Genomic DNA, 27,123 nt, shown 5'->3' on the forward strand with positions numbered 1-27,123 from the left:
AGGCATGCGTGCGGTAAGGAAGTGCAAGCAAGCAAGCCAGGGGCTACTGAGTGGCTGTTTGGCAAGGGTGGACTGGGCCCCCTCCCTGGAGAGTGCCTGAGGTGAGAGGCAGTGCCCCTTCCCAGGCTACCAGGTGTCCCTGCAGAGTGGATGCTTCAGGCGCAGGCCCGCCTCTGGCTGAGGGAGCAGGTGACGGGGACAGCAGGGGAGGCAAGAAGCAGAGCTGTGCAGCAGTGGACTGCCTGCCCAGGCCAAGGGCGCAAGGCTGAGCAGGCTGCGCTCCAAGGGGAAGCGCAGACCGGCTTGGGGGGTTCCAGCTCTTTCCCTGATTAAGGGCCCTAAGCTGAGAACAGGGGCAGGCAGGAGGAACAGGTGCTGCTGCGACCCCCACTATCCCTGTCCCCCTCCTGAACAAAGAAGCAAAGTTCCCAGAAACCCCGGGGGGGGGGGTGCTGCATTCAAGCAGTGCTTGAGGCCAGAGACATTTGGCCACTGGCCCCGCCTGGAGGGGTCGATCACTCCCTTTCGCACACACACACACACACACGGTCTCGTGTACCGCTCCGTCCTTGCACAGCTGCAGCCTGCCAGGGGATCCCTGTCTCATCTCTGGACCTTTCTCTCTCCAGCATAGTTTGTGTTTTTTCACACAAATACAACCACTTTAAAAATGCATGTCCTGTGCTATATACATTTATGTACAGTCCCGCAGAGGGGCAGTGGCCTACTGGTTGCGGAGAACTATTCACATGGGCTCCAAGCGCCACACTGCGGGGGTTCAGTAGCTCCAAGACCTCACCGCAGTCCTGTTTTGGTATACGGAGGAGGGGAGGTGGGGGTCAGCAGCAGCATCGCTCAAACCACCTCACCTGAACAGCTGGAGGCGGGGAACTTCCTCCCAGTACTCCAGGGAGACTCCCTGGCTGAGCAGGGGGAGGTAGAAGTGCGTCCTGGGGTGGGGGTGGGGCCAGGGGCGGCTCCGGTCCTCCTCCAGGACGGGTGCCCACTTTAAGGGAGAGGCAGCCCAGCCCTGGAGGCCAGAGGACCGAGTCTTAAAGTGCGGAGGACTGGGGGACCAGCAGGGTCCCCGGCCCGTGACTGGGAAGCGGCAGGGCTGCTCTTCCGAGCTGAGCCCCCTGGGCAAATGTGGGCAGGCCCAGAGAACGGGTTTTATGGCCCAGAACTGGGACAGGCCCAGGTCTGGCCGTGGCGCCGCTGCACAAGTCTGTGCGGGTGAGATGGGGGCTCCGGGGGCAGAGTAGCTGGAGGAAGAGCCAGGCGTCCTCAGCTTACTGCACGCGTGCGAGAGGAAGGGCGTGCCTGCTTTCTTCCAGCCCAGCTCAGGCTCTCAGAGGCTCGGTAGTTTGGGGCCAGGATGGGATGGGTGCAACGGGTGGCCACCCCTCCCTCCTTCCCTGTGTCCCAGCCCCCAACCACGGCCTCCGGCCTCCTTCCCTTGCCCAAGAGCCAGCCAGGGAGCCCGTCTGGGCAAGGGGCAGAGGGCACAGGCCAAAGGTGTCCACAGAACCAGGGACAGTTCACAGCTGCTGCAGAACCGAACAGAACTCCCAAAACGGAGGGAGGGGAGAGGCCAGCTTCGGCAGGGGATGCATGCTGGTGACCTTGCTGGGGCTCTCTCCCCTCCTTGGGGTGGGGCCAGAACAGCCAAGGAAAGGCAGCAGTGGAAGAAGCAGGCGGGGCAGGGCGAAGGGGGCCTCCAGGGCATGCCTGGAGATGCTGCTCCACTGCAGGGGGTGCTCCGCTCCGCTCGTCGCCAGCGTCAGTCCCCGAGTCCGCGTCTGGGCCAACAACAGCAGGGCTGCTGGGCGAGAGGCAGTCGCTGGCTCAGTGCTGGGCTGCACCTGGCACCGCAGTTCAAACGCGGGGGGGGGGACAGCAGATGGGTGCTCCCTTCTTGCTCTCTGGAGTCGGGTGCACGGGGATGGGTGGGGGGCACAAACCTGCAGGAAAGGGCCACGACCAGCTTCTCAGGAGTAGATGGTGATGACCTCTCGGCCGCCACCACGCACCAGCAGGACCCGGTCCAGGTGCTCAGTCAGCACCTCCAGGAACTCCATGTCTGCGGGCAGCAGTTAAGGAAGAGCAGGAAGCCCCTCCCTGCCAGAACCGCCCACAGGAAGAGACCCCCTCCAGGCCTCCTACCAGAGCTTGTGGATCCTCACGACACGCGGCTCTTCCTCTTCACACCGTCTTTGCTGAGGGAGGGAGGGAGGGAAGGGACTCTGGGAAAGCAGAGCACAGTCCTGGCTCTGGGCCACCATGGTGGCCACACTGCACAGGAATAGGTCAGGGTCACCGGAGGGAGGAGGGCCTCCTCCCCAGGAAGCAGACCTCTCCTCACAGGAGCCTCCCCCCCCCCCCGTGCGTGTGTGGTCAGCTGCAGGAGGCATGGGTGAAGGAAGCAGGTGGTCTTCTGCTCCTGCTGATGGCGGTGGCAGCAGCAACTCCCCCCGACCCGTCGACTGCAGATCAAGCCTGGCTCCACGACTGGCAGGAGTGGTCTCGATCACGCCACAGTCAGATCACGGCTCGCATTGTCCAGCGGCGCTGCCTCTTACTGGCACATGTTCAGTGGCGCTCCCCAGGCTGGCTCAGGCCCCGGGGGGCAGCCCCTGCTCATGCCTGTTGCTCCCCAGAGCTCCTGGCACCCAAGCATGTCTCGTAGCTGGTGGGGTTCCCTCCAGTTAAACTCTGCTGCTCTTCCTCACCATCAGTGCCCTTCACACACACACCTGGCTAGCCCCCCCCCCCATCAAGAGACCGCCTCCTTCAAGTGGCCTCAGCAGTCGAGTCCATTTCCTGGAGCTTCTTTCTGTCTCAGCACATTCCTACAATCAAAGGGAATCGCCGACCCTCTGCGTCCACAACGGCCACAGCACCAGCCCATCTCCAAAGGGCTCTCAGAACCTGGACCCTCCAGAGCTCAGCCTGCCATGACAGACTCCCCCATGCCCTGCCCCACCACAGCCTCCCAGGAGCTTGGCCAGCAGGCCAGAAAGGATACAATTCTCGTCCCCCATGCGATTCCGGGGGGGCCCCGGCATGTTGAGCAGCACGAGCTTGGCCTCCTGGGACTTCCTCACAATCGCCTCGTTGAGCCTCACAGCCGTGTGCATCCTCCGCACGTTGGCCTGGTTTCTGCGGGGGCAGGCGCAAGGCTGGTCATAGGAAAGGGGCCCAGCCCACCCGCACCACTCCATTCCAGAAGGGGCAGGAGAATGCACCCCTCCAGGTGCTATCAGAGCCTCCCCATCAGCCCCCCACACCCTGGAGCAGAGCAGCCCAAAGCAGTCACTTACAGGGTCTCCCACTCCCTGGCAGCGGCAGGCAAGTGGAGGGAGAGAGAGAGAGAGTGGGTCATTCACTGCCTGGCGCCCCCCAGCACCTTCTGCAGGTGCACCCAGTGCAGCTTCTCCTCCTCCACCCAGGAGCTCCCTGGCAGGTGCCAATGAACAGCACCTGGACAGGATGGGGCTGGGAAGGCGCATGTGCAGCTTCAGGCAGCTGGGAGCAGGAGAGGACTCACGGCTTCATGCTGAAGAAGTCCTTGATGCTCTCAGGACTGACAGGGCTCTTGGCCTTGTTCTTCTCGGTGACCTTGTCCTTGGTCCACGTCAGGTGCACCTTTTCTGGGGCTGCCTCGGCCTCCGGCTCCGTCTCGTCCCCTGGTGACTGAGAGCTGCTTGAGAAGGTGGTGGCGTTCTTGTCGTGGATCAGCTGCACCTGTTGCACAGAACCAGCCTGGGTCTGACTCAGTGCCCCCTCCGGCCCCAGCCCAGCCGCTGTCCCCGCCCAGGGCAAGATATCTGCCTTCCTTCCTTCATGGCTCCCCCCTCTTTTGCAACCAAGAGATACTCTGGATGCCAAGACATGCAAACGTTGCTGACATCCTCCCCCCCCATTCCACTGCCCACCTCGTCCTTCCTGGCAACTAGTCTCCAGAGCTGCAGCCAGTTTCATAAGGGAGCCTGATGGCAAGGACTTGGGGGGGGGGTTGTGCAAGGGACACGTCAGTCTGGTGAGGGGGGGCAGGCCAAGGAATAGACAGGACTGAAGCATCTGCACAGCCAGCTGAGGCAGCCACCTGGGAAGGCAGCAGCAGGTGCCCCAAGCCCACTGCCCCCCCTGCCTGGCCCCCACCCGACCCAGCAGGACACTGTCAGTGGTTTGCCACCACTGCAGGTGGGGGGGGAGGGAGGGAGGAGCCCAGCAGTCCTCTGCAATGCCTCTTCTGCTCCCTCCACAGAAGTGCGTTGAGGAGGAGAGGAGGTCTGGCAGCAGCGGCAGGAAGTGCTGCGCCACTGGGCAAGAGGGAGGCAAGGACGTCACCCGAAAAGAGGGTGAGCGAGCGCCAGTGGGTGTGGCTGGTTCCAGGCTGCTGCTGCAGGCAGCCACCCCCTCCGCAAAGCCCTGCAGCGCAGCTGGCACAGAGTCTCACTTCCAGGAGCGGCCCGGATACTGCAACTGCAGGTCAAGCCTGGGCCGACGGGTCGCTTGGCAGCTCCCGCCCGCCCCCCGCATGATCATACCTCTTCTTCAGGCTTCTCGTTGTCGCCCGCCTGCTCCTCTGGGACGCTGAGCCTCAGGCATGTGTTGGTGGGGTTCTTGCGCCGAATAGAGCCACGCGACTCATCTGTGATGCTCTGGATCTGGGAAACAGAAGGCGCAGCAGCCAATGACAGGGTCCCATCCGCTCGCCAGCCAGACTTGCCTCTGACCCCCAGGTTGCCTGCCCTTCCAACTCACCCCATTCCTGAGGCTCAGGAAAGACCAGGCTGCATTTTCTAAAGTATGCTCTAAAACGCACCACAAGACTGTTCTTTGTACTCCACCCATGTACACCTCCCTGCCAAGACGCCTCGGACTTTCTCCTCTCTCACGGGCCGTGCCTTGGGGCTCTGCATTGCCCTAATCCCATGATGTGGAGCCCTCCTGTCCATGCCAACAGAGAGGGGAGTGGCTGTCCATGCCAACAGAGAGGCTGACTCATAGGAGAGGCGGTGGTGGAGGGAAGGCGAAGAGGCAGTCACCACCTCTGCCACCTTTGCCAGCAGCACAGCCTCCGATGCGAATGAGTCCTGTTGGCTGTGTGTGGGTCATCCACCAGCGTTGCTATCTTAGGGCCTCCTTCTGACCCTCCCATGCCCAGGTGTGAGCATCACCTGTGCCCTCCACCCCCAATGACAGCAGCATTATATCCTGTCCCCCCTGGAGAAAGAGAGAGCCCAGGGGCAGCCTTGCTGAGGAGCCTGGCGGCTTTGAGAAGGTCCTGGGAGACGCATGCAGGTCCTCCCTCCATCTCCCCCACCTCCCCGTCCTCTGGCCTTCCCCTAACTTTCTTTTGGGGCAGGGGACCATCTGACTGCTTTGCTAATCATCTGCTCCCTTGAACTTCTGGAAAGCTGGGATATAAATGTCTTAAATAAATAAAAGGTTTGGAGGATCTTTTGCTTAAAAGTAGAGGATACAGATTCTTTTTTTATTTATTTTCTAAGTTTTATTAAAAGCAAGCAGTCTACATGTACGTATTCTGAACTTTTGCGTAAAAGCAGAGTATGCATATTCTGAATGAATAATAGAAATAATAAACCCCCTTTCAAAGGGGGCCTCCAAAGGGAAAAGGGTTCCATGATGTTGCACAAGACTGACAATATGCTGTCCCCTGTGCCAGTCTCTGGTGCGGCCACACTGAGAATGCAGAGTCCAGTTTGGGCCACCACCCAAAGCTGGCAGAAGAGGGTGGCCAACAGCATGGCTGAAGCAGCTTCCTCACAAGGACAGGCTGGTGTTGAGCATGATGAGCAGCCATATCCTATCCTGCTCACGCACCACCGGAACACACAATTCTGACTGCGTACAGCACTTTCTCTTTAGGAAGAGCCACAGCAAGTCATGAGCGGCGGCCTGGCAGCAGAGCCACTGCGTCCCCCCAGTGCTGGTACGTCAGCTTGGGGGCAGGGAGTGGACGGCACAGGGAGGAGACGTGGCATAAGTGGGGATCAAGGCCTGGAAGGGGGCGGTCCTGGCGACAGTGGCCTATCCCCCTTCCAGGCCTCGACTGGCCTTCCCAGGTTCACACAGACTCGTGCCAGCAAAATCACTGGCACAGGTCCAAGCACACCTGTCCTGGCACCAAAGGCTTTCCCCCGGGACAAGCTAGTCATGAACAGCAAGATACTAGTCCTCTGTATGCATTTATACCACGTTCTCACTGAACCTACTGGTGGTGCTGGAGGTGCAGCACGGAGTCAAGCACTGCAGGCTTCCTTCTGCGGTGTGCAAAAAAGCCCTCTTCGTATCTCACGGCGAGAGCCCAATTCTGTGCACGCCAACTCAGACGTAAGCCCCATTACAATCAAAGGGTCTTACTGCCAGGAAAGCGTGATTAGGTGGCTTGGCACTAAGCAACTTGGCATCCCAGCGTGGCACAGCTGGGGGGGTGCAACTAGGGCTGCTTCAAAGCGGAGGAGTTGGGCTCCCGGGATGGGACATCACCCTGCCAGGCAAGCAGGTGGGTCCTCCCAGGCAAGAAGCCCGAGTACAGTCCTGCTCCCGGCCTTGAGGGCACGAGGGCATCCTTGCACTCTCCGAGCCTGGCGTGGCCACCACGCCAGGACCAAGACCAGGTACAGGGCACGGAGGCGGGGATAACAATGCGGGCGCCCAGTGGCTGCACTCGGGTATGCCAGGTCAAGCCTTACCTCACACTCACGCTCGGTCTTGGTGAGGTGCATCTGCTTGAGGATCTGGGACCGCTGCTCCATTACCAGCGTCTTCTCATAGGTGTAGGCAGAGATGTCGCTCTCGTGCTGCAGACCAAGGGGGGAGGAAGGGTGGCTGTCAGCAGGTTGCATCTGGCTCAGCAGACAGGCAACGGGCACTGCTGGGCCACCTCGTGGCCAACCGGGTGGCCCTCCTTGTGGGAAAGCCCCTGAGGGGCCACTAGAGGGCATGGCTGGGTCATCCAGTTGGCGGGGGCAAGGAGTCCAAGCCCAGGAACCGGCCATAGTCCTCCTCTCAACCCAGGCCCGTCCCCCTAAGCTGATGAGAAGCCCCAGGGAGCACTGCTGTCCTTCCACTCCCCCTCCCCCCACGTCAGGAACAAAAGCACTTTGGCTCTGCAGAGTGAGAGCAGAGGGCATCTTCCGGGCCACAGGCAAGGTCTGGACAGGCAGGGAGGGAGGCTCCGTGACAGGCATCGTCCCTGACGGAGAGCCTGGGATTGCTCCTCAGCACCTGCAACCAGGAATCCTCTCTGAACCTCGGCCAATCATGGCAAGGAGTCCAAGACCAGGACCGGCCATAGTCAGCCTCAGGGAGAGCAGGAGAGGCTCGCCAGGGTCCCGAACAGAAGGCAGTTTCAGACTGCTGGGGGATAGCAGATGCCTCACCCTGGCCTCAGAGAAGTCAGGAGGGAAGTCCAGAAGGGGACAGAACCAGAGAAGGCCAGGCCAGGTTCTGCAGCAGGACCAGTGGAGAAGGCTGGGCAGGAACGAGTTGGGGAGGTTCACCACTGCCAGCAAGCAGAGGCTGGCCTGCACACCCTCCTCTGGCACCCACTGCCCTCAGAGCTTCTGAGCTTCTCTCCAGCAAGGCTCGTGCCTGTGTCCATACCAGGGCACGAGAGATGAATGGCAAGGCCACCCAGACCTGGAGAGGCTCCCTCCAGCACACGCCCACAGGAGGAGCAGGGCGGATGTGCCACTGGCAGGCCAGGGATCTCCCGCAAGCCTTTGGAGGAGGATGCTTGTGGGTCTCATGCCGCCCCCTCACCATCTCCACCACTTCCACTTCAGCAGTGATGCGCAAGTGGTACAGGAAAGTGGTCAGGTCCTTCTTCATCTGGATGCTGTTGTCGTCCATCTGTGCGACGGTGAAGATCCTCATCTTGCACTTGCGCCACACCTGGACCAGAGGGAGGGGGCGCTGCAGTCAGCTGCCAGCAGGAGATCCCCCAGGACCACCTCGCCAGGCCTGGCTGGCCCTGCTTAGCCCGCGAGAAACACCTTGCTGGGAGCCCCACCTCCTCCCCGCCTCCCCCTGCATCCCTCCCCCCCCAGGTACCTTGTGCTGGCGCAGCAGGAAGGGGAGCAGCATCAGCATTCCTCCATCATGCACAATCCACCAGACGTCAATGTGGCCTTCAGAGAAGCGCTCTGAGTTGGCTGGAAACATGGCCACGTTCTTGGCCACCAGCAAGGCCATGTGCCCAGCAGTGGTCTCTCGCACCAGCTCTGTGGTCAGGCGGGAGGGAAAGAAGCTTCAGGCACAAGAGTCAGGACGGCCGCCACAGGGAAGATGCCACAGGAGTGGGGCGGGGGGGCTGAGCAACACTGGTGGAGCTCTACTCGCCCCACAAGGTCCTGGGGACTCTTGGGCAGCATTTCAGGGGAGGACGCGGAAGGGCCAGCAGTGAGACCAGCAAAGCCCCCTTGCCTGGCACCTGTGGAGGAGGGCAGGGGGAGGCGAGGAGAGTCCGAGCAGCCTCTGGTGGGGGTGGCTCAGTCATTCAAGTCCGCTCCAATGAAGCCTCACAGGCAGTGGGGGATATGGACACACGGCGGAAGGAACCCGTCCGGGAGGAGCCAGGGAGGCCAGGGACCCCCCCAAGAGTCCAGCTCCTTCACACTCTGCTCCTCTGAATCTGACTGGTCAGAAAAGGCGCTCCCAGATCTGCAGGCTGCAGCTTCCCACGACCCATTCCCTCCCCATGCCCCCCCCCCGCGCTTTCAGGCTCTCCCCTTCAGACCCATGCCCTGTACCAATGAAGTTTCGCCAGGTCTGGTGGTCCTCTTTGCTGCGCCAGTTGCGTGGCCAGCCGACCAGCACCGTGTTGTGCTGCAGGCCCCCGAGCCCGCAGGACTGGATGAGGTAGGACACGCCATCGCGAACGTTGGAGGAGGTCACCACCCGGCAGAAACCCTTCACCTTCTCAGCCTCCATCTGCCGCCGGATTGACTGGGAGAGAGCGGAGAGGGCACTGAGGGCTGCTGCACGGCGCCCCTGCCCAGAATGGCCCACATAACAGAATGGCTCCACCCACAGCTCCTCCTGGGGAGATGCTCAAGCATTTCTCTGTGCTTTGCTGCACTTGTGCCCCAACCTCCTCCCAAGGAGCTGGGAGATGTGGTGACGGCATCTGGCCTGGGCGCCTTTAAAAGGGGACTGGACACATTTCTGGAGGAAAAATCCATTACAAGTTACAAGCCATGATGCGCATGCGCAACCTCCTGATTTTAGAAATGGGCTATGTCAGAATGCCAGATGCAAGGGAGGGCACCAGGATGCAGGTCTCTTGTTACCTGGTGTGCTCCTTGGGGCATTTGGTGGGCCGCTGTGAGATACAGGAAGCTGGACTAGATGGGCCTCTGGCCTGATCCAGTGGGGCTGTTCCTATGTTCTTTTGTCATGCTCACAACTGCCCTGTGAGGCAGTCTTGGACAACAAGCGCCTGCCTGCTCACCTCCTCAGCACGCTGGACTTGTGGGTGGTTGTCCAAGAAGGTGCCCTCCAGCACAGAGCCCACGATCGTCAGCCCCTTACCAGCCTTCAGCTGGTTGGTGAATGACAACAGTTGAGGGTGGACGACATTCTGGTCCTGATCTACACGGACAAGCACGAGCAGCTGCGGCCTGTGGAGGAGGAGCCAGCACGTCACGCCCCACGGCTGGGCCCAGCCAGTATCCCAACACCTGTGAACTCGCTCCCCTCTTTCCAGGGGATGCAACAGCTCTGCCTTCTACCCTGTCTGCCTACAACAGACTCCATAAGCCTCTAGCCCTCACCCTGACATTGCTCGGCCTCTGAAGTCCACCACACCTCCAGAACAGAGGCACCTCCACCACCTGCTTGAGACTGGAGGGCCAGAAGGACTGCACAGGGGAGGAAATTCCACAGCTGGGGAGCTGCAACCGAAAAGGCCACATCCTGTGTTCCCACCAGCCACACCTCAGTAGGAGATGTCATGCGGAGCAGAGTCTCAGGTGACAAGCGCAGTGGGCAGGCAGCTTTCTGCAGAAGAATGCGGGCCTTCCGTGCCCAAGAGCCCAGCGCCACGCTCTGCTCACCTTACTCTGCCCCGGGCAGAAAAGGTCAGAGCGCAACAGTCACATTGGGTTTGATAAGCATAGTCAGTGCCTTGAACTGTGCGAGGAAGTGCACTGGGAGCCCGTGTCGTTTGCACTGCTGGCTGAGGAGGGCCCCAAAGCCCCCGGATGCTGCGCTCCGAACGAGCAGGAGTTTCCAGACCGCTTTCAAGGACAACCCCAAGCAGAGTGCGTTGCAGGGGTCCCAAGAAGACATAACACAGCCCAGGCCTGTTCAGGGCCTGCAGCAGTGGATTTTGTGACCCGCTCCCCTGAGTCCCACTCTGTCCAAACAAAAGCTTCGCCGCTGTTTTGCACTTTGGAGCTGCCAGCCCAAACGGCCGGAGGATCTGAAGGACCCCCTCCCGGAGCATGTGAGGTGGTGGTGCGGGTGGTTCGGGGGCAGGTCAGGCAGAGACAAGGCCAAAAGGTGGGTGGTTCGGGGTGGATCTCAGAGGCAGCAGCACACACCAAGGTCCTGCCCCCATATTGCTGGCCTGAGGCTCAGGCAGCTGCTGGGACTTGCAGTGGGCTCAGGTCTGAGGAGCCCCAATGGCAGCCAGGCGGCCTAGGAAGAGGTCAGAAAAAATCATTTTGCTGACCTCTCCTGGGCCTCCTGGTGGGCCCCTCCAGCAATGCAGGCAGCACGCACTTCATCTGCATTAGGCAGGCTGGGAGGGGCTGCCTGGCACCGGCCACTGCAGTCAGACTCGTTTTCTTCCGGAAAGCCCGAGTGACGCCCTGAAAAGCTGGGCAGATGCACCCCTGGGCACAACTGTCCTCAGCCAGGAGTGAGGCTGGATCTGGGAGTGCCTTCCGGCTGCACACCTGGCCGTGCGAGGAAGGGCCGCGAGCCTGTCTTAGGGTCGCCTCCCCGCTGGCCAAGTGCCCTTCTGCCCTGCCTCAGTTTATGAGCCCACATCCAGTTTAGGAGAAGCTGCCAGGCCCAGGTGGCACCAGCCCTTGGCACTAGGTGGAAGTGAGAGAGCACAGAATCCTGCTTCTATGGGCACTCTCTGCACTGGCGCAGTCACCAGCCCAAGATCCACACTTGCTGGAGAACAGAGCAAGGGTGTGGGGAGCGTGGCAGGGCTGGTAGCCGCTGCCTGGTGACTCACCCAGTGCTGCCCGGCCCCGTTCCCACTCCGCATGCACAGAAGTCTCGCCACAACAGCCTGGCACATCTCACACCACCTCCCCACCCAGTCCCCCCACGACACCTCCAGGTCGTGTACCTCCAGTTCTTCGTGTGGGGGGGGCCCTCCTCCAGGCGCAAGAGGGCGTAGCGGGCTGCACTGAGGGAGAGGCCTCGTATCCCGTCACCCCACTCCTTCTCTGCCCTGGAAGAGAAGAAGGAAGCCTGAGGACGCACGGGACAAAGGGCCAGGAGCCCCCCCCCTTGCCGGACCCTGCTCTGCGCCTGCAGCCCAGTGGACCGACACAGGCCCTCGTCCTGCCCAGGCCCGTGCCAGACTGGTGAGACAGGCTGCATTCCAGAGCTTGCCCAGTGAGCCCCCAGAACTAAGCCGGGGTGGGGAGGGACACAGTTTCTCCAAACTCTGGTTCTTTGCTCCTTCAGCCTGGGGCTCCAGGAGCCGCCCCCCCGCCCCCCCCACTGCTTACCCGCGATATTCAATATATTTGTAGATGAGTCCCGCAATCAGCATGGCCACCAGCGCATAGTACCAGGAGCAGATGAACATCAGTGCCAGGCAGAGACTCATGCCCAGGAAGGAGAGGGTCCTGCAGAGTCCAGGAAGGAGCTCAGCACTGCCAGAGAGCACAGCAGCCCCCTCCCCCCTCCTGCCCCCTCTTCTGCTGCCGCACCTTCTCCCCCTCCCCAGCCCTCCCTTCCCGCAGGGCCTTCTAAGGCCCGTGCTGTGCCCACCCCTCCAGTGCACACAGGAGCCCCTTCAGAACCCCACCCCAACTGGGAAGCAAGCGCCACTCACCAGTGGTAATACCGGAACCGCGGGCGCCAGTTTGGAGTCCTCAGCAGTGTCTGCACCGCACAGGCAAGGTTGACAAACATGTAGCACATCAAGAAGAACCTGCAGGGTGGAGAAGAGAGGGTCTGAGGGGGTGGGGTGGGGGGAGGGAGGGGGCCCTTCCAGCCCTCCAGTCTCTGCCACAGTAAGAAACGTCCCTGGGGTCACCCAGGCACGGCCACAGGATGAAGTGGGTCTTGGTCGAGTGTTCGCAGCCTGCTTTTCTCAACACCTTCACTTGCCAAGCACTGCTGGCACAGCATGGCCCCACCACAACCCTATCTCTCCCCACAGGCTCAGGCCACCACCAGCACCAGCCCTGAGGAGCGGAGCGGTCTCAACCAGAGAATGTGCCAGGTCAGCCTGCCATTCGCAAAGACCCCTGTGACAAGCCTGCGCATGCCCTTTCCACACCGGCAATGCTGGGAGGGGGTTGTGGGGCGTACATGGAGAGAATGGGGGCCACCTCATCCAGGGACGCAATAAGGATGCCGATCTCACAGATGCAGGCTGTGAGCAGGAGAGCCCAGGTGGGTTCGCCATTGGCCTTGCCGTGGCCAAAGACCTGCAGGGGACAGGAGAGAGAGACAGAGAGAGAGAGGCATCCAGACTGTCCACGTAAAAGAGCCACAAAGTCACAGAATGTCAGTGCTGGAAGGTTCCCTGGAGGTCATCCAGCCCAACCCCCTGCTCAGTGCAGGCAGTGGCGACAGCATGCAGCCTCTGCTTGCAAATATCCTCTCTGATGGAGAGCCACTGTTGCAAGAAGATGGCTGCTCCAGCGCCAGGCAGCTCTTTCCCATTCCACTTTGGAAATTCTCCCTCCTGCCCGCCTCAGCCTGCTTCCCTGCAATGCCAACCTCCCGGTTCTAGTCCTGGCCCCAGGGGCCCCAGAGAGCAAGTCCTCCCTTCATGTACTGGAAACCTCCAATCACACAAGGGGTCCCTTCTGCAGCCCCTCTGCCTGGCCAGTGACCCACCTCCCCTCCCCTGCCTGTCAAAACCGGATCTGGAACTAGGCCTTTTTGAATGACTTTGTATGTTAGAGAAGGAGGAGGGGAGCTATTCATTGTGTGAGCAGGAATCAAAAAGCAGAGCTGGCGTCCAGAGCAGGGTGTCTGCACCCAGGCCCCCTGCCGACGCGGTCTGCTCGAGCTGCACTGGGCACGACTGGCAATTCTGTCTCCAGCCCCCCTGCACTCCCTCTTTCTCAGAACAGGGCAGTCATTGCTGATGGAGAGTGCTGGGCACAATGGTGCAAGCCCAGTACTGAGGAAGGATCAGGCAGCCCTGGTGCCCCCACGCCCCATGGGAGCAGGTGGAGGTGTGTGCTTGGGGAGGACCAAAACGGAAGGTTGGCCTGCTTGAGGGGCCCTTTTTGGGAATGGGCTCCCCCTCCACTCCTCTACTCCCCATCCTGAGTCACCCAGTGGAGAAGGCACAGCACCTCGAGGAGGAGCAGCTCATCTACATACTCCTCCCAGAAAGCTTTGCAGCGGAAGGGGATGACTGAGCGAGGTGCTCACCGCGACCTGTGAGGACCCCTACAGCAAGCAAGCCCTCAGCTCTTCACCAGCAAGAGAAAGGCAAAGCCTCCAGAGGCAGGACAGCTCACCTGCCTATTCCTCCTAGCAAGCTTTGTGGTTGAAGGGGATGACTGAAAGAGGTGCTCATGGTGACCTGTGAGGCCCCTGGCAGCAAGCAGACCCTCAGCTAGGAAATAGAAGGTGAGGCTGCAGGAGTGGTGAAATACAACATGTGTGCTGTTTTTGCTGGCAGGCCCTGTGGACTGCAGAGCTCTGAGTAGATGGGTGGAATCTGCTGGGCTCCTGGGAAAAGGGGCACCTCAAAAACCAGGAAGGCTCAGCAGGCAACTCAGTGGTGAGTTGAAGATTAAGAAAGACACTGATCACCAGGGGCAAGGGTGAGAATTATGCCCAAAGAAAGAGAGATGAGAGGGTGGGATTGCTCCTGGACAAGGATGGTCAATTAGTGTCTGGAAACCAAGAGAAGGCAGAGCTGCTCAACTCCTACTTTGCGGTAATGAAAACCTGGACAGCGCAGGGCTGCAGCTTAGGATTCGCGGGGAACTAGTTGAAAACCAGTTCTTGCTTGGCCTGAATGTATTCAAGTCGCTTGGACCAGATGAACTGCATCCTAGAGCACTAAAGGAACTTGTATTCTCTCTGAGAAATCCTGGAGGAGAGGGAGGTGCCGGCTAGACTGGAAGCCGGCTGATGTGGTCTCAGTCTTTCAAAAGGGGAAGAAAGAAGACCCGGGAAATCACAGGCCTGTCAGTCTGACTTCAGTACCAGGGAAGATATTAGAACAAATCCTAAAACACACAGTTTGCACACATCAACAACTCAGTGATCAGTTTGTCAAATATAAGTCTTGCCAGACAAATCTCATTTCCTTTCTGGATCGGGTTACTAGCTTACTAGACTATGGGAATGTGGTAGATGTGATATATCTTGACTTCAGGAAAGCATTTGACAAGGTCCCACATACATCCTCATCAGCAAGTCAGTAAAAGTTTGACGATACAATCGTTCGATGGATTCGCAGGTAGTTGGACAGCGGTACACAGGGATTTTGTCAGTGGCTTCTTGTCAACCTGGAGGGCGCTTTCAAGTGGGGCACCCCAGGGCTCTGTCCTGGGTCTGGTTCTCTTTAATATCTTCATCAAGGACTTGGATGTGGGGATACAAAGGAGCCTCATCAAATTTGTGGATGACACTAAACTGGGAGAAGTAGCAAACACAACAGAAGACAGTAGAAGCCTTCAGGAAGACCTGGACAAAATGGAATTCTGGGCTGAAATGAATAAGATGAAGTTATTATTATTATTATTATTAACAGTATTTATATACCGCTTTTCAACTAAAAGTTCACAAAGCGGTTTACAGAGAAAAATCAAATAACTAAATGGCTCCCTGTCCCAAAAGGGCTTACAATCTAAAAAGATGCAAAAGAATACCAGCAGACAGCCACCAGAACAGACACTGCTGGGGTGAGATGGGCCAGTTACTCTCCCCCTGCTAAAAAAGGAGCACCCATGTGAAAAAGTGCCTCTTACCCAATTAGCAGGGGTCAACAGGGATAAATGCAAAGTTCTGCACTTGGGCAAAAACAGCCCAAGATGCAGGTGTAAAATGGGAGATCCATGGCTTGGCAGCACCACATGTGAACCGGATCTTGGAGTTGCGGTGGATCGAAAGATGAACATGAGTCAGCAGTGTGATGTGGCTGCAAAGAAGGCGAATGCCATTTCAGCTGCAATAACAGAACTTCCAAGTCACGAGAAGTTGTGGTTCCACTTTACTCTTCACTGGTCAGACCTCACCTGGAATACTGTGTCCAATTCTGGGCACCCCACTTGAAGAAAGACGCAGCCAAACTGGAGCAGGTTCAGAGGAGAGCGACGAGGATGATTGGGGGGCAGGAGGACAAGCCCTGTGAGGAAAGATGGAGGGAACTTGGCCTGTTCAGCCTGGAGAAGAGAAGGCTGAGAGGGGATCTGAGAGCTCTCTTCAAATACCTGAAGGGCTGTCATATGGAAGAAGGGAACAATTTATTCTCAGCAGTCTCTGAAAGCAGAACTAGAACCAAAGGGTGCAAGCTGCAAGGGAGATTTCGATTAGACAGCAGGAAAAAATTCCCGACGGTCAGGGGACACAGCGGTTCGGCAGTGGCACAGATTGCTGAGAGAGGTGGTGGACTCTCCCTGACTGGAGATATTCAAGCAGAGGCTCGACAAGCGTCTGCTGAAGATGGGCTAGGAGGACTTCCTGCCTAAGGCAGGGGGTTGGACTAGATGACCTATTAGGCCCCTTCCAGCTCTATGATTCTATGACTTCACATGCTTCAAGTGGGCATTTGGTGGGCCACTGTGAGATAGAGGGACTAGATGGGCCATTGGCCTGATCCAATGGGGTTCTTCTTATGTTTTTATGTTAAGTGCAAACTGGTTGCACTGTTGGAAGCAAAGATGAGAAGACTAAGAGAAAGAAGTATCCACCCTTTGCCAAATCAAGACATCTGAGGAGTTCCTGGCTGTGACACACACAGGAGTTCTCTGCTATGAACAACGAGAATGAGACCTCCACAGGGGAAGACACTCCATGGCAGTGAGTGACTGTCGGAAGGAAAGTCAGAAGGCACGCTGAACCGCTGGACCTACACCACCCATTTCAGTGTCTCTCAAGCACTTCTGAAGACCCCCTTGCAGACACCAACAGCTGGCAGAACCAGAGTGTGAGGGAATCTTGAAGAAAGGTGGTGGTTGTTGGGGATTTCCTGCTAAAGGGTGTTGAAGCTGCTGTATGCCGACCTGACCCGCTTGTTTGTGAGGTGTGCTGTCTCCCTGCTGCCAACATCTGGGACGTGACAGAGAGACTGCCAAGGCTAGTCAAACCCAGGGATAGCTATTCCTTCTTGTTCATCCACATAGGAACGAATGATACTGCTGGGTGCAGCTCTAAGCAGATCATTTCAGACAATGAGGACAGGAGTGTGATAGACCTGGGGGGCCCAGGTGGTTCTCTCATCTGTCCTCTCAGTAGAAGGCAGAGGACTCCACAGGGAGAGAAGAAGACTCCAAGTGAATGACTGGCTATGTCATTGGCAGGGAGCTGCCTTTTGGGACCACAGACTGCACTTCCTGGATGATGAGGTGCTAGCTCAAGATGGACTGCACCTCACGAGGAGGGGTAAGAATGTTTTCAGCAGAAGCACGGCGAACCTGATCACGAGGACTTTAAACTGAAAGAAGAAAGGGCCAGAGACAGCAACCAGAAGCTTATTTCACAGGTAAGTGCACAGACAGGAATCCTTGGGACACCTCTGTAACTAGGGAATATTTGGAGAGTCCCAGCCTAACTAAAGGAGGGGAAGGGACATGGAGTCACAACCTCCAGGGCTTATGTTACATATAGACATGGGATACATTCTCCAATCCCCATTATTATGCGATTAGGTCATTAAGCAAACATTCAGCCCCAACTAGTACCTTTGTTGTGCAAGATAAGTTAATGCTTGTGCTTGTTTCCTTAAACACAGGCTACTTTGCTGGCTGCATTGGTGCTGAAAAGTTGGTTAGTACTGGGCCCTAACTCAGCTGAGAATGGGAGCTCCAATAAATTCCTGTTGGGCCTGGAGGATAACTTCATCTTCCAGAAAGTGGAGGAAGGAAGGAGGGGAACGCCCACCTTTGACCTGATCTTAACCAATTAGGAGGAATTGGTTGATGAGGTCAAAGTAGTAGGAACCTGAGGGGAAAGTGGGCATGAACTGCTGGAATTCTCAATTGTATTGGAAGCAGAAGGAATATGCAGTAAAACCTGTACATTGGATTTCAGGAAGACTGATTTGAATAAGCTCAAAGAAATGATAGGCTGACGAACTAAAGAGAAAGGGGGCCCAAGATGGGTGGGAGCTCCTTCAGAAGCAGCTTCTACAGGCTCAGGCAGAAACAATTCCTATGAAAAAGAAAAGGGGAAGACACCTCAAAAAACCAGGATGGCTGCACAAGCATCTTAGTAGCGAGTTCAAGATTTAAAAAGACAAGTATAGGAAATGGAAGATGGGACTGATCACCAGGGAAGAGTATGAGCAGGTAGCCTGGTCTTGTGGGACTAAGGTCAGGAATGTTAAAGCTCAGTATGAGCTGAGCCTGGTCAGGGATGCCCAGAACAACAAACAGGGTTTTTTTAGATATGGATTTGTCAAAAATAAATCTTACCAGACAAACCTCATCTCCTTTTTTGATTGGTTTACTAGCTGACTGGACAGTGAGAGTGCTGTGGATGTAATTTATCTTGTCTTCAGTAAAGCATTTGACAAGGTCCCACGTGACATCCTCATCAGCAAGTTGGTAAAATATGGGTTAGATGATACTATTGTATTGTATTGGCAACCTTCAGTCTCGAAAGACTATGGTGTATTGTGTGTATTGGCAACCTTCAGTCTCGAAAGACTATGGTATCGCGCTCTGAAAGGTGGTTCTGGCACAGCGTCTAGTGTGGCTGAAAAGGCCAATCCGGGAGTGACAATCTCTTCCACACCGGGAGCAAGTGCAGTCTGTCCCTGGTCTGTCTCCCTGGCTATGGGCCTTCCTTCTTTGCCTCTTAGCCTCAGACTGTTGGCAAAGTGTCTCTTCAAACTGGGAAAGGCCATGCTGCACAGCCTGCCTCCAAGCGGGCCGCTCAGAGGCCAGGGTTTCCCACTTGTTGAGGTCCATCCCTAAGGCCTTCAGATCCCTCTTGCAGATGTCCTTGTATCGCAGCTGTGGTCTACCTGTAGGGCGCTTTCCTTGCACGAGTTCTCCATAGATGATACTATCGTTAGGTGAATTCACAACTGGTTGGACAGCTGTATGCTAAGGGTGTTCTTCAGGGGCTTTATATCAAGATGTGATGGTTCTAAGTGGAGTGCCCCAAGGCTCTATCTTGGGCCCAGTTCTCTTTAATGTCTTCATCAATGACTTGGAGGAAGGGATAGAAGGGGACCTCACCAAATTAATGGATGACACCAAGATGGGAGGAGTAGGAAACACAAGACAGTAGAAGCCTTCACGAAGACCTGGACAAAATGGAATCCTGGGCTGAAATGAACAAAATGAAGTTCAACAGGGACAAATGAAGGTTCTGCACTTAGGCAAAAACAACCAAAGACGCAGGTATCATATGGGAGATACCTGGCTTGGCAGCACAACACGTGAGAAGGGTCTTGGATCGCAAGATGAACATGAGCCAGCAGTGTGAGGCGGCTGCAGTGAAGGCCAACACAATTTTAGCCTGCATTAGTAGAACCATAGCTTCCAAGTCACAAGTTGGAATTTCGTTGTGATTTCGCTTTACTCTGCACTGGTTGGAGTACTGTGTCCAGTTCTGGACACCTCACTTTAAGAAAGATGCAGCCAAACTGGAGCAGGTTCAGAGGGTGACGAGGATGATCAGAGGCCAGAAAAACAAGCCCTACGAGGAAAGGCTGAGGGAACTTGGTATGTTCAGCCTGGTGAGAAGGCTGAGAGATGATATGATAGCGCTCTTCAAATCTTCTAAGGGCCGACATATGGGACAAATTTGTTCTGAACTGCCTCTGAAAGTAGAACTAGATCCAACAGGTACAAACTGCAAGAGAAAAATTCCTGACGGTCAGGGGTGTTCAGCAGTGGAACTGATGCCAAGAGAGGTGGTGGTCTCTCCCTCACTGGAGATCTTCAAGCAGAGGCTCGACAAGCAAGTGCTGAAGATGAGCTAGGAGGACTTCCTGCTACAAACAGCAGGTTGAACTAGATGACCTTTTTGGTACCTTCCAACTCTATGATTCTATGAGAAAGGAGCAGCGTTTGTTGGGGCCCTCACAGAGAGCAGGGCACCTCCCTGCAGCCACGGCAAAGCGGATTCTGGAGACACGGGACAGACGTCAATGCTCAAGAGCCTGGGTGTGGTCAGGGTGTAGAGCAGCCATTTTCAACCACTGTTACGTGGCACACTGGTGTGCCGCGAATGATCCCTAGGTGTGCCGCAGGAATATGGGAGAGAGTCATTTATCAATAGGACCACTGGGGGATGCGAGTCCCCACTGAGAGCATGGTGTGCCTTGTCAATTATCAAAAAGCTGATGGTGTGCCTTGACCATTCCGGTCACCTTGCCAGTGTGCCGCGAGCTGAAAAAGGTTGAAAATCACTGGTGCAGAGGGTGGCTGGATGGCTCAGTAGCCGCAGCAAGGGAAGAATGTGGCGGCCCAGTTGGGCACTAGGGCTCAGCGGGCTCAGCCTGCCATGCCTCTGCTCTGGCAGCTACACTGGCTGCCCATGCCATTCCATGTCCAGTTCGAGGCGTTGGGGATAACCTTTAAAGCCTCACATGCCACAGGACTGGGTTTTCTCAGGGACCACCTGCCCCCAAACAATCCTGAATTTCCCCTGCAATCATCAGACACCTCGAGGGCAGACTGTTGACTGGGAAAGGCTCAAACGGGGAGTTGACCCGTGGCCAGGAAGCAGCTCAGAAACAGAAGGAAGGCAGCAGGTGTCCCTGGAGTGCCTCCTTCCAATTGCAGGCACCAGCTGGCAGTCAGGCTGCACTGAGCGGAGGAGCAGCAGAGGACGTCCCTTGTGCAAGAACTTCCTTGCAGGAGCACCTGAGACGGAAAGGAGCCACCCAGATCTACTTGGAGCAGCTTTTGCCTCCTGGTGGATTGTGAATGCTCCAAGGTCAGGATGGGAAGGGGCTGGCAGAGGACACGGAGGCTGCCTTGGGAGTGGGAGGCCTTGTCCTGGGGACGGGGTCACTCAGTCTGGGCACACAATGTGCATCTTCCAATGCAGGTCCCAGCTGTGCAGCGGGGGGGGGGCAGCTGTCACCATGCCCCACTTGGGGCTCCAGGAGGCACCTGCTGGACCACCCCCAGAAATGGGCCGTTGGATTACATGGACCTTGTGGTCGGATGCAGCGATTGGGACCTTCAGGTGTTCTCCGTCTCTTTGGAATGCGGATTCCTGGGCTATTTATCGGCTTTGACTCCTCAAGGCATCTGCCAACCAACCCACTGGAGTCGTTTCTTCCTTCTAGTCCTCTGACGCTGCTCCGGGGCTGCAGGGCCTTTTCCCCACCAACCCCCACGCTGCCTGTTCCAGCAACGCCCTGCGGGTCTGTGTGCATGTGCATGTGCAGGGGGAGGGCAAGAGCCTTCCTTGAGGGAGGAAAGGGGGGTCTTCCTGAGCAAAAGGGCAGCTGAGCAGCTGCTTCCCCCCCTAGCAGGCCTGTGGGGCTGTGTCTGGGGCACAGAGTCTCCTCATGTTCCCCAGTTGGCCCCTGAAGTGACTGCTGCAAGGGTAGCCAGCAGGCCGGAAAGTCAGCAATGCTCCTGCGGGGTGGGGCCGAGGTGCCTGGAAGGCCCAGGCCGCCAACCGAGCTGTATCAGGGGCACATTTGGTGGCAGTGGCACCGTGGCCCTCGGCCAAAGCTGCTTTGCAAAAGGGAGTCCGTGTCCAGGGAGGCAGAGGCCAGGCCGGAGCTGCCCCTCCACAGTGCCCCAATGCCACAGGCCAAGGAAGAAGAATACACATTCAACCCTTGGCCTCCAGGCATCTGCCCCTCTCCAACCAGTCTACCGTCTGCGGGGCTCCCATCACCACCTGCAGTGTGCCAGCCCCACTCCTCTGTAGGTGGGGGGGAGGTGGCACTTTCCTGAAGGACCTCCCCCTCCCCCAGTGCCCCCGCCCTGGGGCAGGCACCCTCCAAGCAGCAACTCACCCTCAGAAAGGGCACGATGCCGTCCCGGGCAATGGCTTGCAGCAGTCGGGGGGCGCCCGTCAGGCTCTGCAGCCCAGCTCCGCAGGTGGAGAAGAAAGAGCCAAAGACGATCACCCAGGGGGAAGGCCAGGCCAAGGTGCCAACAACCAGGTTGCCGCTGACGGCCTCGCCAAACCTGGAAGGGCAGGCAAAGGAGGTGCTCATCGGCCAAGCCCCCCAGCCAGACTAGGCCTTGCAGCCAGTCACCTGCCCTCTGACGCCCCACCCCAAGACCCTCTCTAGCAAGTGCCAGCCCAGCCCCACCACAGCATCCTTGGCCAGTGCTGAACCGTCCCTGGGCGACCAGCACACGTGAGCAAAGAGAGGGCAGCGCATAGAGCACCAGAGGCAAATAAGTACGCCCCCCCCCCCGCACACAGGTGGGCGCCAGTGCAGACCAGCAGCTGTGGGGCGGCTTCTCCACTCTCTCCTGCCCCACAGGCACACTTGGGGCCAAGTTCGCCGAGCAGATCAGGGGCCAGATCTGAAGACTCCCTTTCTCCCCCCCCCCCAGGGATCACCCCAGAGTGCTCTGGCCACGGGGAACAGCCCCTCCCTCCCCTCGCCCCGGTTCTGGAGCGGGGGGGCGGCCAGGGGGAGGTGGGGGAGACGCACTTGTCCCGGAGCACGACGCCCTCGATGCAGGCCCCGAAGAGGATCACGGAGCTGATGTCTGCGAGCACGTCAAGGAAGGCGCGGCGGAGGCGTGGGGGGGCGGCGGCGGCGAGGCCCGCCTGGCCCGCACAGCAGCAGCGGGAGGGGGTCGCGGGCGGCGCCAGCAGCACCCCAGCGAGGCCCCCTTGCGGCGGGAAGGGCCGCGGCAAGGATACAGACTGCCGAGGTGGTGGCGATGGCCAGGATGGTGCCGGTGGGGATCGACTTCTGGGCGTCGCGCAGATCTCCGGACCTGTTGGAGCCGGCCATGATCCCTGCGGGGCGAGCGGGGCGAGGCGCTCAGCGCGCGCCCGGGCTCCGGCCGCCCTCCCGCTTGCCTCTGCCGGAGGGGGGCGCGGCGGGCAGCCCGTCCAGCCGGGCGTCGCGGCTGCTGCAGCGGGGCTCCCGGAGGGTGCTCCCCGACCCCCTGCCCTGCGGAGGGGCTGCCCGAGGGCAGGCGCTCCTCCCGCTGCGCCCTCCTGGCCCGGGGGGGCTCCCACCTGTGACTGACGGGAAGTAGATGCCGACCAGGAGCGTGAAGTAGGAGGTCATGTCGGTGAAGACGTAGGGCTGGTCCAGGTCGACGACCGGGTCCGGGGGCGACACCGAGGTCATGCCTGTCCTCTCCAGGATCACCCCTTTGGGCAGGTAGGAGCTCCAGAGGTTTTCTGCGGAGAGAGGAACGGCTGTTCCCTCGGCAGCCTGGCCTGCACTGCCAGGGTGGGGCGGCCTTCCGATGAGAAAGCCCACCCAGCTGGAACCCAGGGCGCCCCTGGGGAGAAAGGCCAGGCCATCCTGCCCCCGCTCCCTGGCGGGCCCCAGTCATGCTGGAGGCAGGAAGGCACAGGGACCCCTGGCTGCAGCCTGCTCTGCGGGGGTGGGAGAGCCTCCTCTTCCAGTAGCCCCTCCCCATCAGACCGCCTCCCAGACTCAACTGCGCCCCCTTCTGGCAAGGGTGCTCTGGCTGGCAGGTGGCTGCTGGAGCTTGTGCGAGGCCCAGTGTACCTTGGATGAGGCCAGAGGCTGCCCCTGGGATGCCTTGGACCTCCGTCACGTTGTTCTGGACGAAGTATTCATCGCAGGAGGCATTGAGGAAGCGGGAGGTGCAGAAGAGTTCCCACAGCTGGGAGCCAAGGGTCTCGTTGCCCACCTGCACGACCTTGGCACAGACATCAAAGCCATGGCGAGACAGTGTCCGGTTCCCCAGCAGGCAGATCCTGGCAGAGAGAAGCGGGGGGATCTGCTCCAGGCCTGGGACACAAACTAGTCACTGACAGGACCTCCCCCAACGTGTTTTAAAAAATGGGAAGGTGGGCAAGTGAGCCTTGCCCAGTTCCCAGAGGCTCCCTTGGTTCAGTTCTGTGCATTTCTGGCTGCCAGACAGGTCCTGTCTCTGCCCATGGAGTCCAGAGCCACTCTTCAGGGGAGTAGGGAAAGAGCAACAGTCCCTCTGGACACCAGAGCCTTGTTTGCTGGACAAGGCACCCTAAAGCACCCTTTTGCCTGGCACCCTTTTTGCCAGGCAAATTTCTCTGAGTGCCTGATGCTGTTGTTGAAAGGCAGCAGAGAACCATCCAAGTCAACCTGGCCAGAGGTGGCAGGGGGAGAGCCTCGCCTGCCTTTGTGACACACAAGTGGAAGATGCACCCCTGCATTCAGACTGGTCCATGGGGAGAAGAGCAGGTGCCCCAGGGAGGCTGCTGTAGCCCTGCTTGGAGGAGCACTTCTGCTCCTGGGGGGGGGGTTCCTCTGGGGCCCAAGCCCCCCTTCTTCCTTCCGCTCCACCCTGTCCCTTTGCCTTTTGAAAAGACGGGGTGGGGCTTGGGAGAAGAAACTGGGAAGCTGGAGGGGAGGGAAAGGTCAGGATGAAGGACTGGAGTGTGGGGGGGGGGGCTTCCTGTCGGGTGAGGCTGCCTCTCAGCTGGCTGCCTCAGAGGGGCTAGAGAGGCAGCAAAACCAGTGGCGGGCCTTGAAGACCTGGGGCCCAGCACCTGGCCTCCCACCCACTGAATGATGGCCCTGCTGCTCCAGCAGACAGCACTGGCTTCCTTCCACCATCCTTGGGATCTCCGTGGCAATGCCTCTCCCTCGGCCACTTCTCTGAGCATTTCAAGAGGACATTCACCCACATGTGAACCTGTACTGAGTCTTGTGGCATAGGGAGAGCTGAGGGGGCAGGTGTGGTCGCTTGGCCGGGGCCGAGGGCTTGGTCAGCTCTGCTTCCTGGCTTCTTTTCCTGGAAAGTCCTTCTAGCGTAGAGCTTGACCTGCTTCTTGGGGCAAACAAGGCCTGGGCTGGCAGGGTGAGGCCAGGATCTCACAAGCTCATTTTCTCTGGCTGAAAGCAACTGTGGGGAGGCTGGTGGAGATGGGGCCACGGCATGGAGGGGTGCACTGGATTGTCCAGGAGGGCCCCTGAGAGGAATTTTTTTAGGGGGCACAGAGTTTCTTTTGGGGACCTTCCCTTCTCCGTTGGCCATTCTGTTTTCATGCCAGAAGCCGTAGCCTGTAAGGTCAAGAAGGGTATGGAAGATGAGGGAGGGGTGGAGAGGAGCCCTCTTCTTCACACTGCTGTGTTTCCCAACACTACCAGATTGTGGTGTGCCAGGGCGGGGGGGTGGTGGTGAGAGCAAGCCACAAAATACATGAGTGAGGAAGGGGCTCTGCGCAAGAGCCATCGCTGCCTGGCAGGCAGAAAGGCAGGTGGTCCTGGGCTCTGGGCAAGGACTGGGACATGGAGAGATGCTGCCAGGCAGAGACAGGCCAAGGGGGCCTTCATGCCTTCGAACACGAACCAGGACGCTGTGGAACAAAGAGAGACGCAAGGAGGGCTGGTGCGGGCACACCCTGGAGGCTCTCTGGGTCTGCCCTGATCCAAGAGGAGAAGTAACAAACCCCCAACAGCCACTGGGACTGTGCGGTGCTTCAGCAGCGAGGAGACATTCTGCAGCCTATGCAGTCCTTGCCTTCCTGCAGTTCTGAAATAACTGAAATATTCAGTATTTCCCCCACCCACACACCCACCCAGCCACGAGCCCCATGACAGATCCTGCAGGCACTCACGGAAAAGTGGGTGGGTCAAAGGCAGACTTGATGACACCGGCATAGATGGCCAGGATGGAGAGGATGACACAGCCCAGGAAGACCAGGGCAAATTTGTTGACGTATTTGACACCCACAAAGACCACGGTGGCCATGCAGGTGAGCACGCATGTCCCATAGACCCGCATGTTGTTCAGCATGGCGGCTGCCTCCCCGCTGGCATCCTCTGCCTTGAAGATTGCCATTGGTGGGAAAATGTAGGCCTGGGAAGGAAGGAGGTGAATCAGAGAACTAGCCTCAGGGACAAGCCAAACCCCCTCCCCCAACCCTGCCTTCTCAGGCATCTGAGAGAACAACATGAACATTGCAGTGAAAAGTCCACACAAGGGTGAGAGTGTGACTTTTTTTATTAAGCACGGACAGGGTGCCAGGGCTTGGGAAATTTATGGCTCAGTCCTGTCGCACAATCCGCTGTGGGAACTGATGTTCCTGTGGCTGAATGTGCTTTCCAGCATCCTAAACAGTGATCTGGAAGTGTGCATAGACATGTGCTTCTGGACCGCCACCAAATGGCCCCACATGCATGGCCATGGGACTAAGAAGGCACACTGACAGAGGTGAACCGACAGGGTGGGCGGGATGGGGGAGAGTGGGAAACACGCCAAAGGTGAGAGGGGTGGCATCTGGAGCAGACAACTTGCACCAGATGCTATCCCCTTCCTTGCCTCCTGACACGTCCCCTTTCTCCTTGGACGTGTGCCAGTTAAACAGCTGGCACAGGTGCAAGCAGACCCCTTGGCAATCAGGAGATTTGGGGGAGTTAAGGGCAAATATTTTCCCTTGCCTCTCCCAAGCCTTCCCTTGCCTCTCCATGTTGGCAGCATGACGTGGTGGGGAAAGCCATCAGAACAGACTGCCAGCTGGGATGTGTGTGTGAACTCTGTTCTCACTTGGGTTCAGTCAGGGCCAAGGGCAGGAACAAATGGAAGGGCAGCTCATCAACAGGAAAGACATGGTGGAAACCCACAAAAGGTGCAGACGTGTTTATTTCAGTGACAAGGTGGGAAAAGGCTCCCTTCTGCCTTCCTTTCCTGCAGGGAGTGAGGACAAAGCAGAGTCACCATCATCCCTACTCCACCCGGGCGTGGCTCCCAAGGAGGGCCAGCCTTGAAGCACACTGCAGCAGCCAGGATGAGACGCTTTTGAGGCTGGGGCATTTTGAGTGGGTGGAGGGCCTGCTCTGGCCTCCAAATGGCCCAAAATGGATCTCATGGAAGCAGTTGGAAATGATGTCATCACTGCCAACAATTTTTGGGTGTCACACTTCGTGTGTGGCACAAACTATTCCTTGGCTTGCTGCAGCTGCAGTCATCACAACTGTCTGGTGAGGAGGGCACAAGGGGGCTGCATGTTGGGCCCCTATGCGCCTAGGGCCAGCCCTGCTCCCAAGTGCCACAGAGGCAGGCCTGTCCTGTCTGTAGAGCTGCTGCCATCTTCCTTTCCAAGGACAGATCCTCAGGCTGCATCACAAGCTGCTTCTCAGGTTAGTGTGTCCCTTAGTGTGTGTGACGTGGTCTGAGGACACCCCATGCCAAAGGAAGGCACCCGAACTCTGACCAGCCTACTCAAGTCTTTGGGCAAGGCCTACGGAACTCTCTGGAGCCAAGCCAGAAGCCGACACTGAAAGACTGCAGCCTGGCACATGGCTTTGATTCTTGTTGGGTCTCTGCAGACATTGCCATTAGAAAAAAAACTGTCGCCTAGAAAGAGGCCAGGAGCATTCTGAGGGAGAACCAAAGAGACACCATATCCCAAGCTGCAGGGCAAAACTCCACCACTGGAAAGGTCTGCAGTGCGTGTTTTGTGGTCAATTCAGAGATAACCACCAGGCATCCCGAATTTTGCCCTCCCCCAATTTTGAGTAGCTTGAAATAAATAGAAAACAATGATAAAACAGACCCTCAAGTCCTGCATGAACTATTTGCAGGTCTGTCCCCTCCAGTTCAGCAGGAGCCCAACTCCCTGCACAGT

General features: G+C 58.0%; 1 protein-coding gene across 1 annotated transcript in view; it reads right to left on the reverse strand.

The window, feature by feature from the left end:
* Positions 1 to 1,988: 1,988 nt before the first annotated feature.
* Positions 1,989 to 27,123, reverse strand: part of SLC12A5 (solute carrier family 12 member 5) — a 58,477-nt gene continuing 33,342 nt past the window's right edge. The window contains exons 7-26 of the mRNA XM_066626521.1: positions 25,114 to 25,355; positions 23,057 to 23,268; positions 22,552 to 22,719; positions 22,228 to 22,326; positions 22,013 to 22,070; positions 21,359 to 21,533; positions 12,541 to 12,659; positions 12,059 to 12,157; positions 11,730 to 11,849; positions 11,342 to 11,446; positions 9,485 to 9,653; positions 8,784 to 8,979; positions 8,086 to 8,255; positions 7,795 to 7,926; positions 6,723 to 6,830; positions 4,551 to 4,670; positions 3,548 to 3,744; positions 3,321 to 3,335; positions 3,026 to 3,159; positions 1,989 to 2,080 (exon numbers count right to left, since the gene is read on the reverse strand). Coding sequence (XP_066482618.1) covers positions 1,989 to 2,080; positions 3,026 to 3,159; positions 3,321 to 3,335; positions 3,548 to 3,744; positions 4,551 to 4,670; positions 6,723 to 6,830; positions 7,795 to 7,926; positions 8,086 to 8,255; positions 8,784 to 8,979; positions 9,485 to 9,653; positions 11,342 to 11,446; positions 11,730 to 11,849; positions 12,059 to 12,157; positions 12,541 to 12,659; positions 21,359 to 21,533; positions 22,013 to 22,070; positions 22,228 to 22,326; positions 22,552 to 22,719; positions 23,057 to 23,268; positions 25,114 to 25,355 — 2,730 coding nt within the window. The remainder of the gene's footprint in view (positions 2,081 to 3,025; positions 3,160 to 3,320; positions 3,336 to 3,547; positions 3,745 to 4,550; positions 4,671 to 6,722; positions 6,831 to 7,794; positions 7,927 to 8,085; positions 8,256 to 8,783; positions 8,980 to 9,484; positions 9,654 to 11,341; positions 11,447 to 11,729; positions 11,850 to 12,058; positions 12,158 to 12,540; positions 12,660 to 21,358; positions 21,534 to 22,012; positions 22,071 to 22,227; positions 22,327 to 22,551; positions 22,720 to 23,056; positions 23,269 to 25,113; positions 25,356 to 27,123) is intronic.

This window comes from Tiliqua scincoides, chromosome 4 (genome assembly GCF_035046505.1).
Source record: "Tiliqua scincoides isolate rTilSci1 chromosome 4, rTilSci1.hap2, whole genome shotgun sequence".
Classification (NCBI taxonomy): domain Eukaryota; kingdom Metazoa; phylum Chordata; class Lepidosauria; order Squamata; family Scincidae; genus Tiliqua; species Tiliqua scincoides.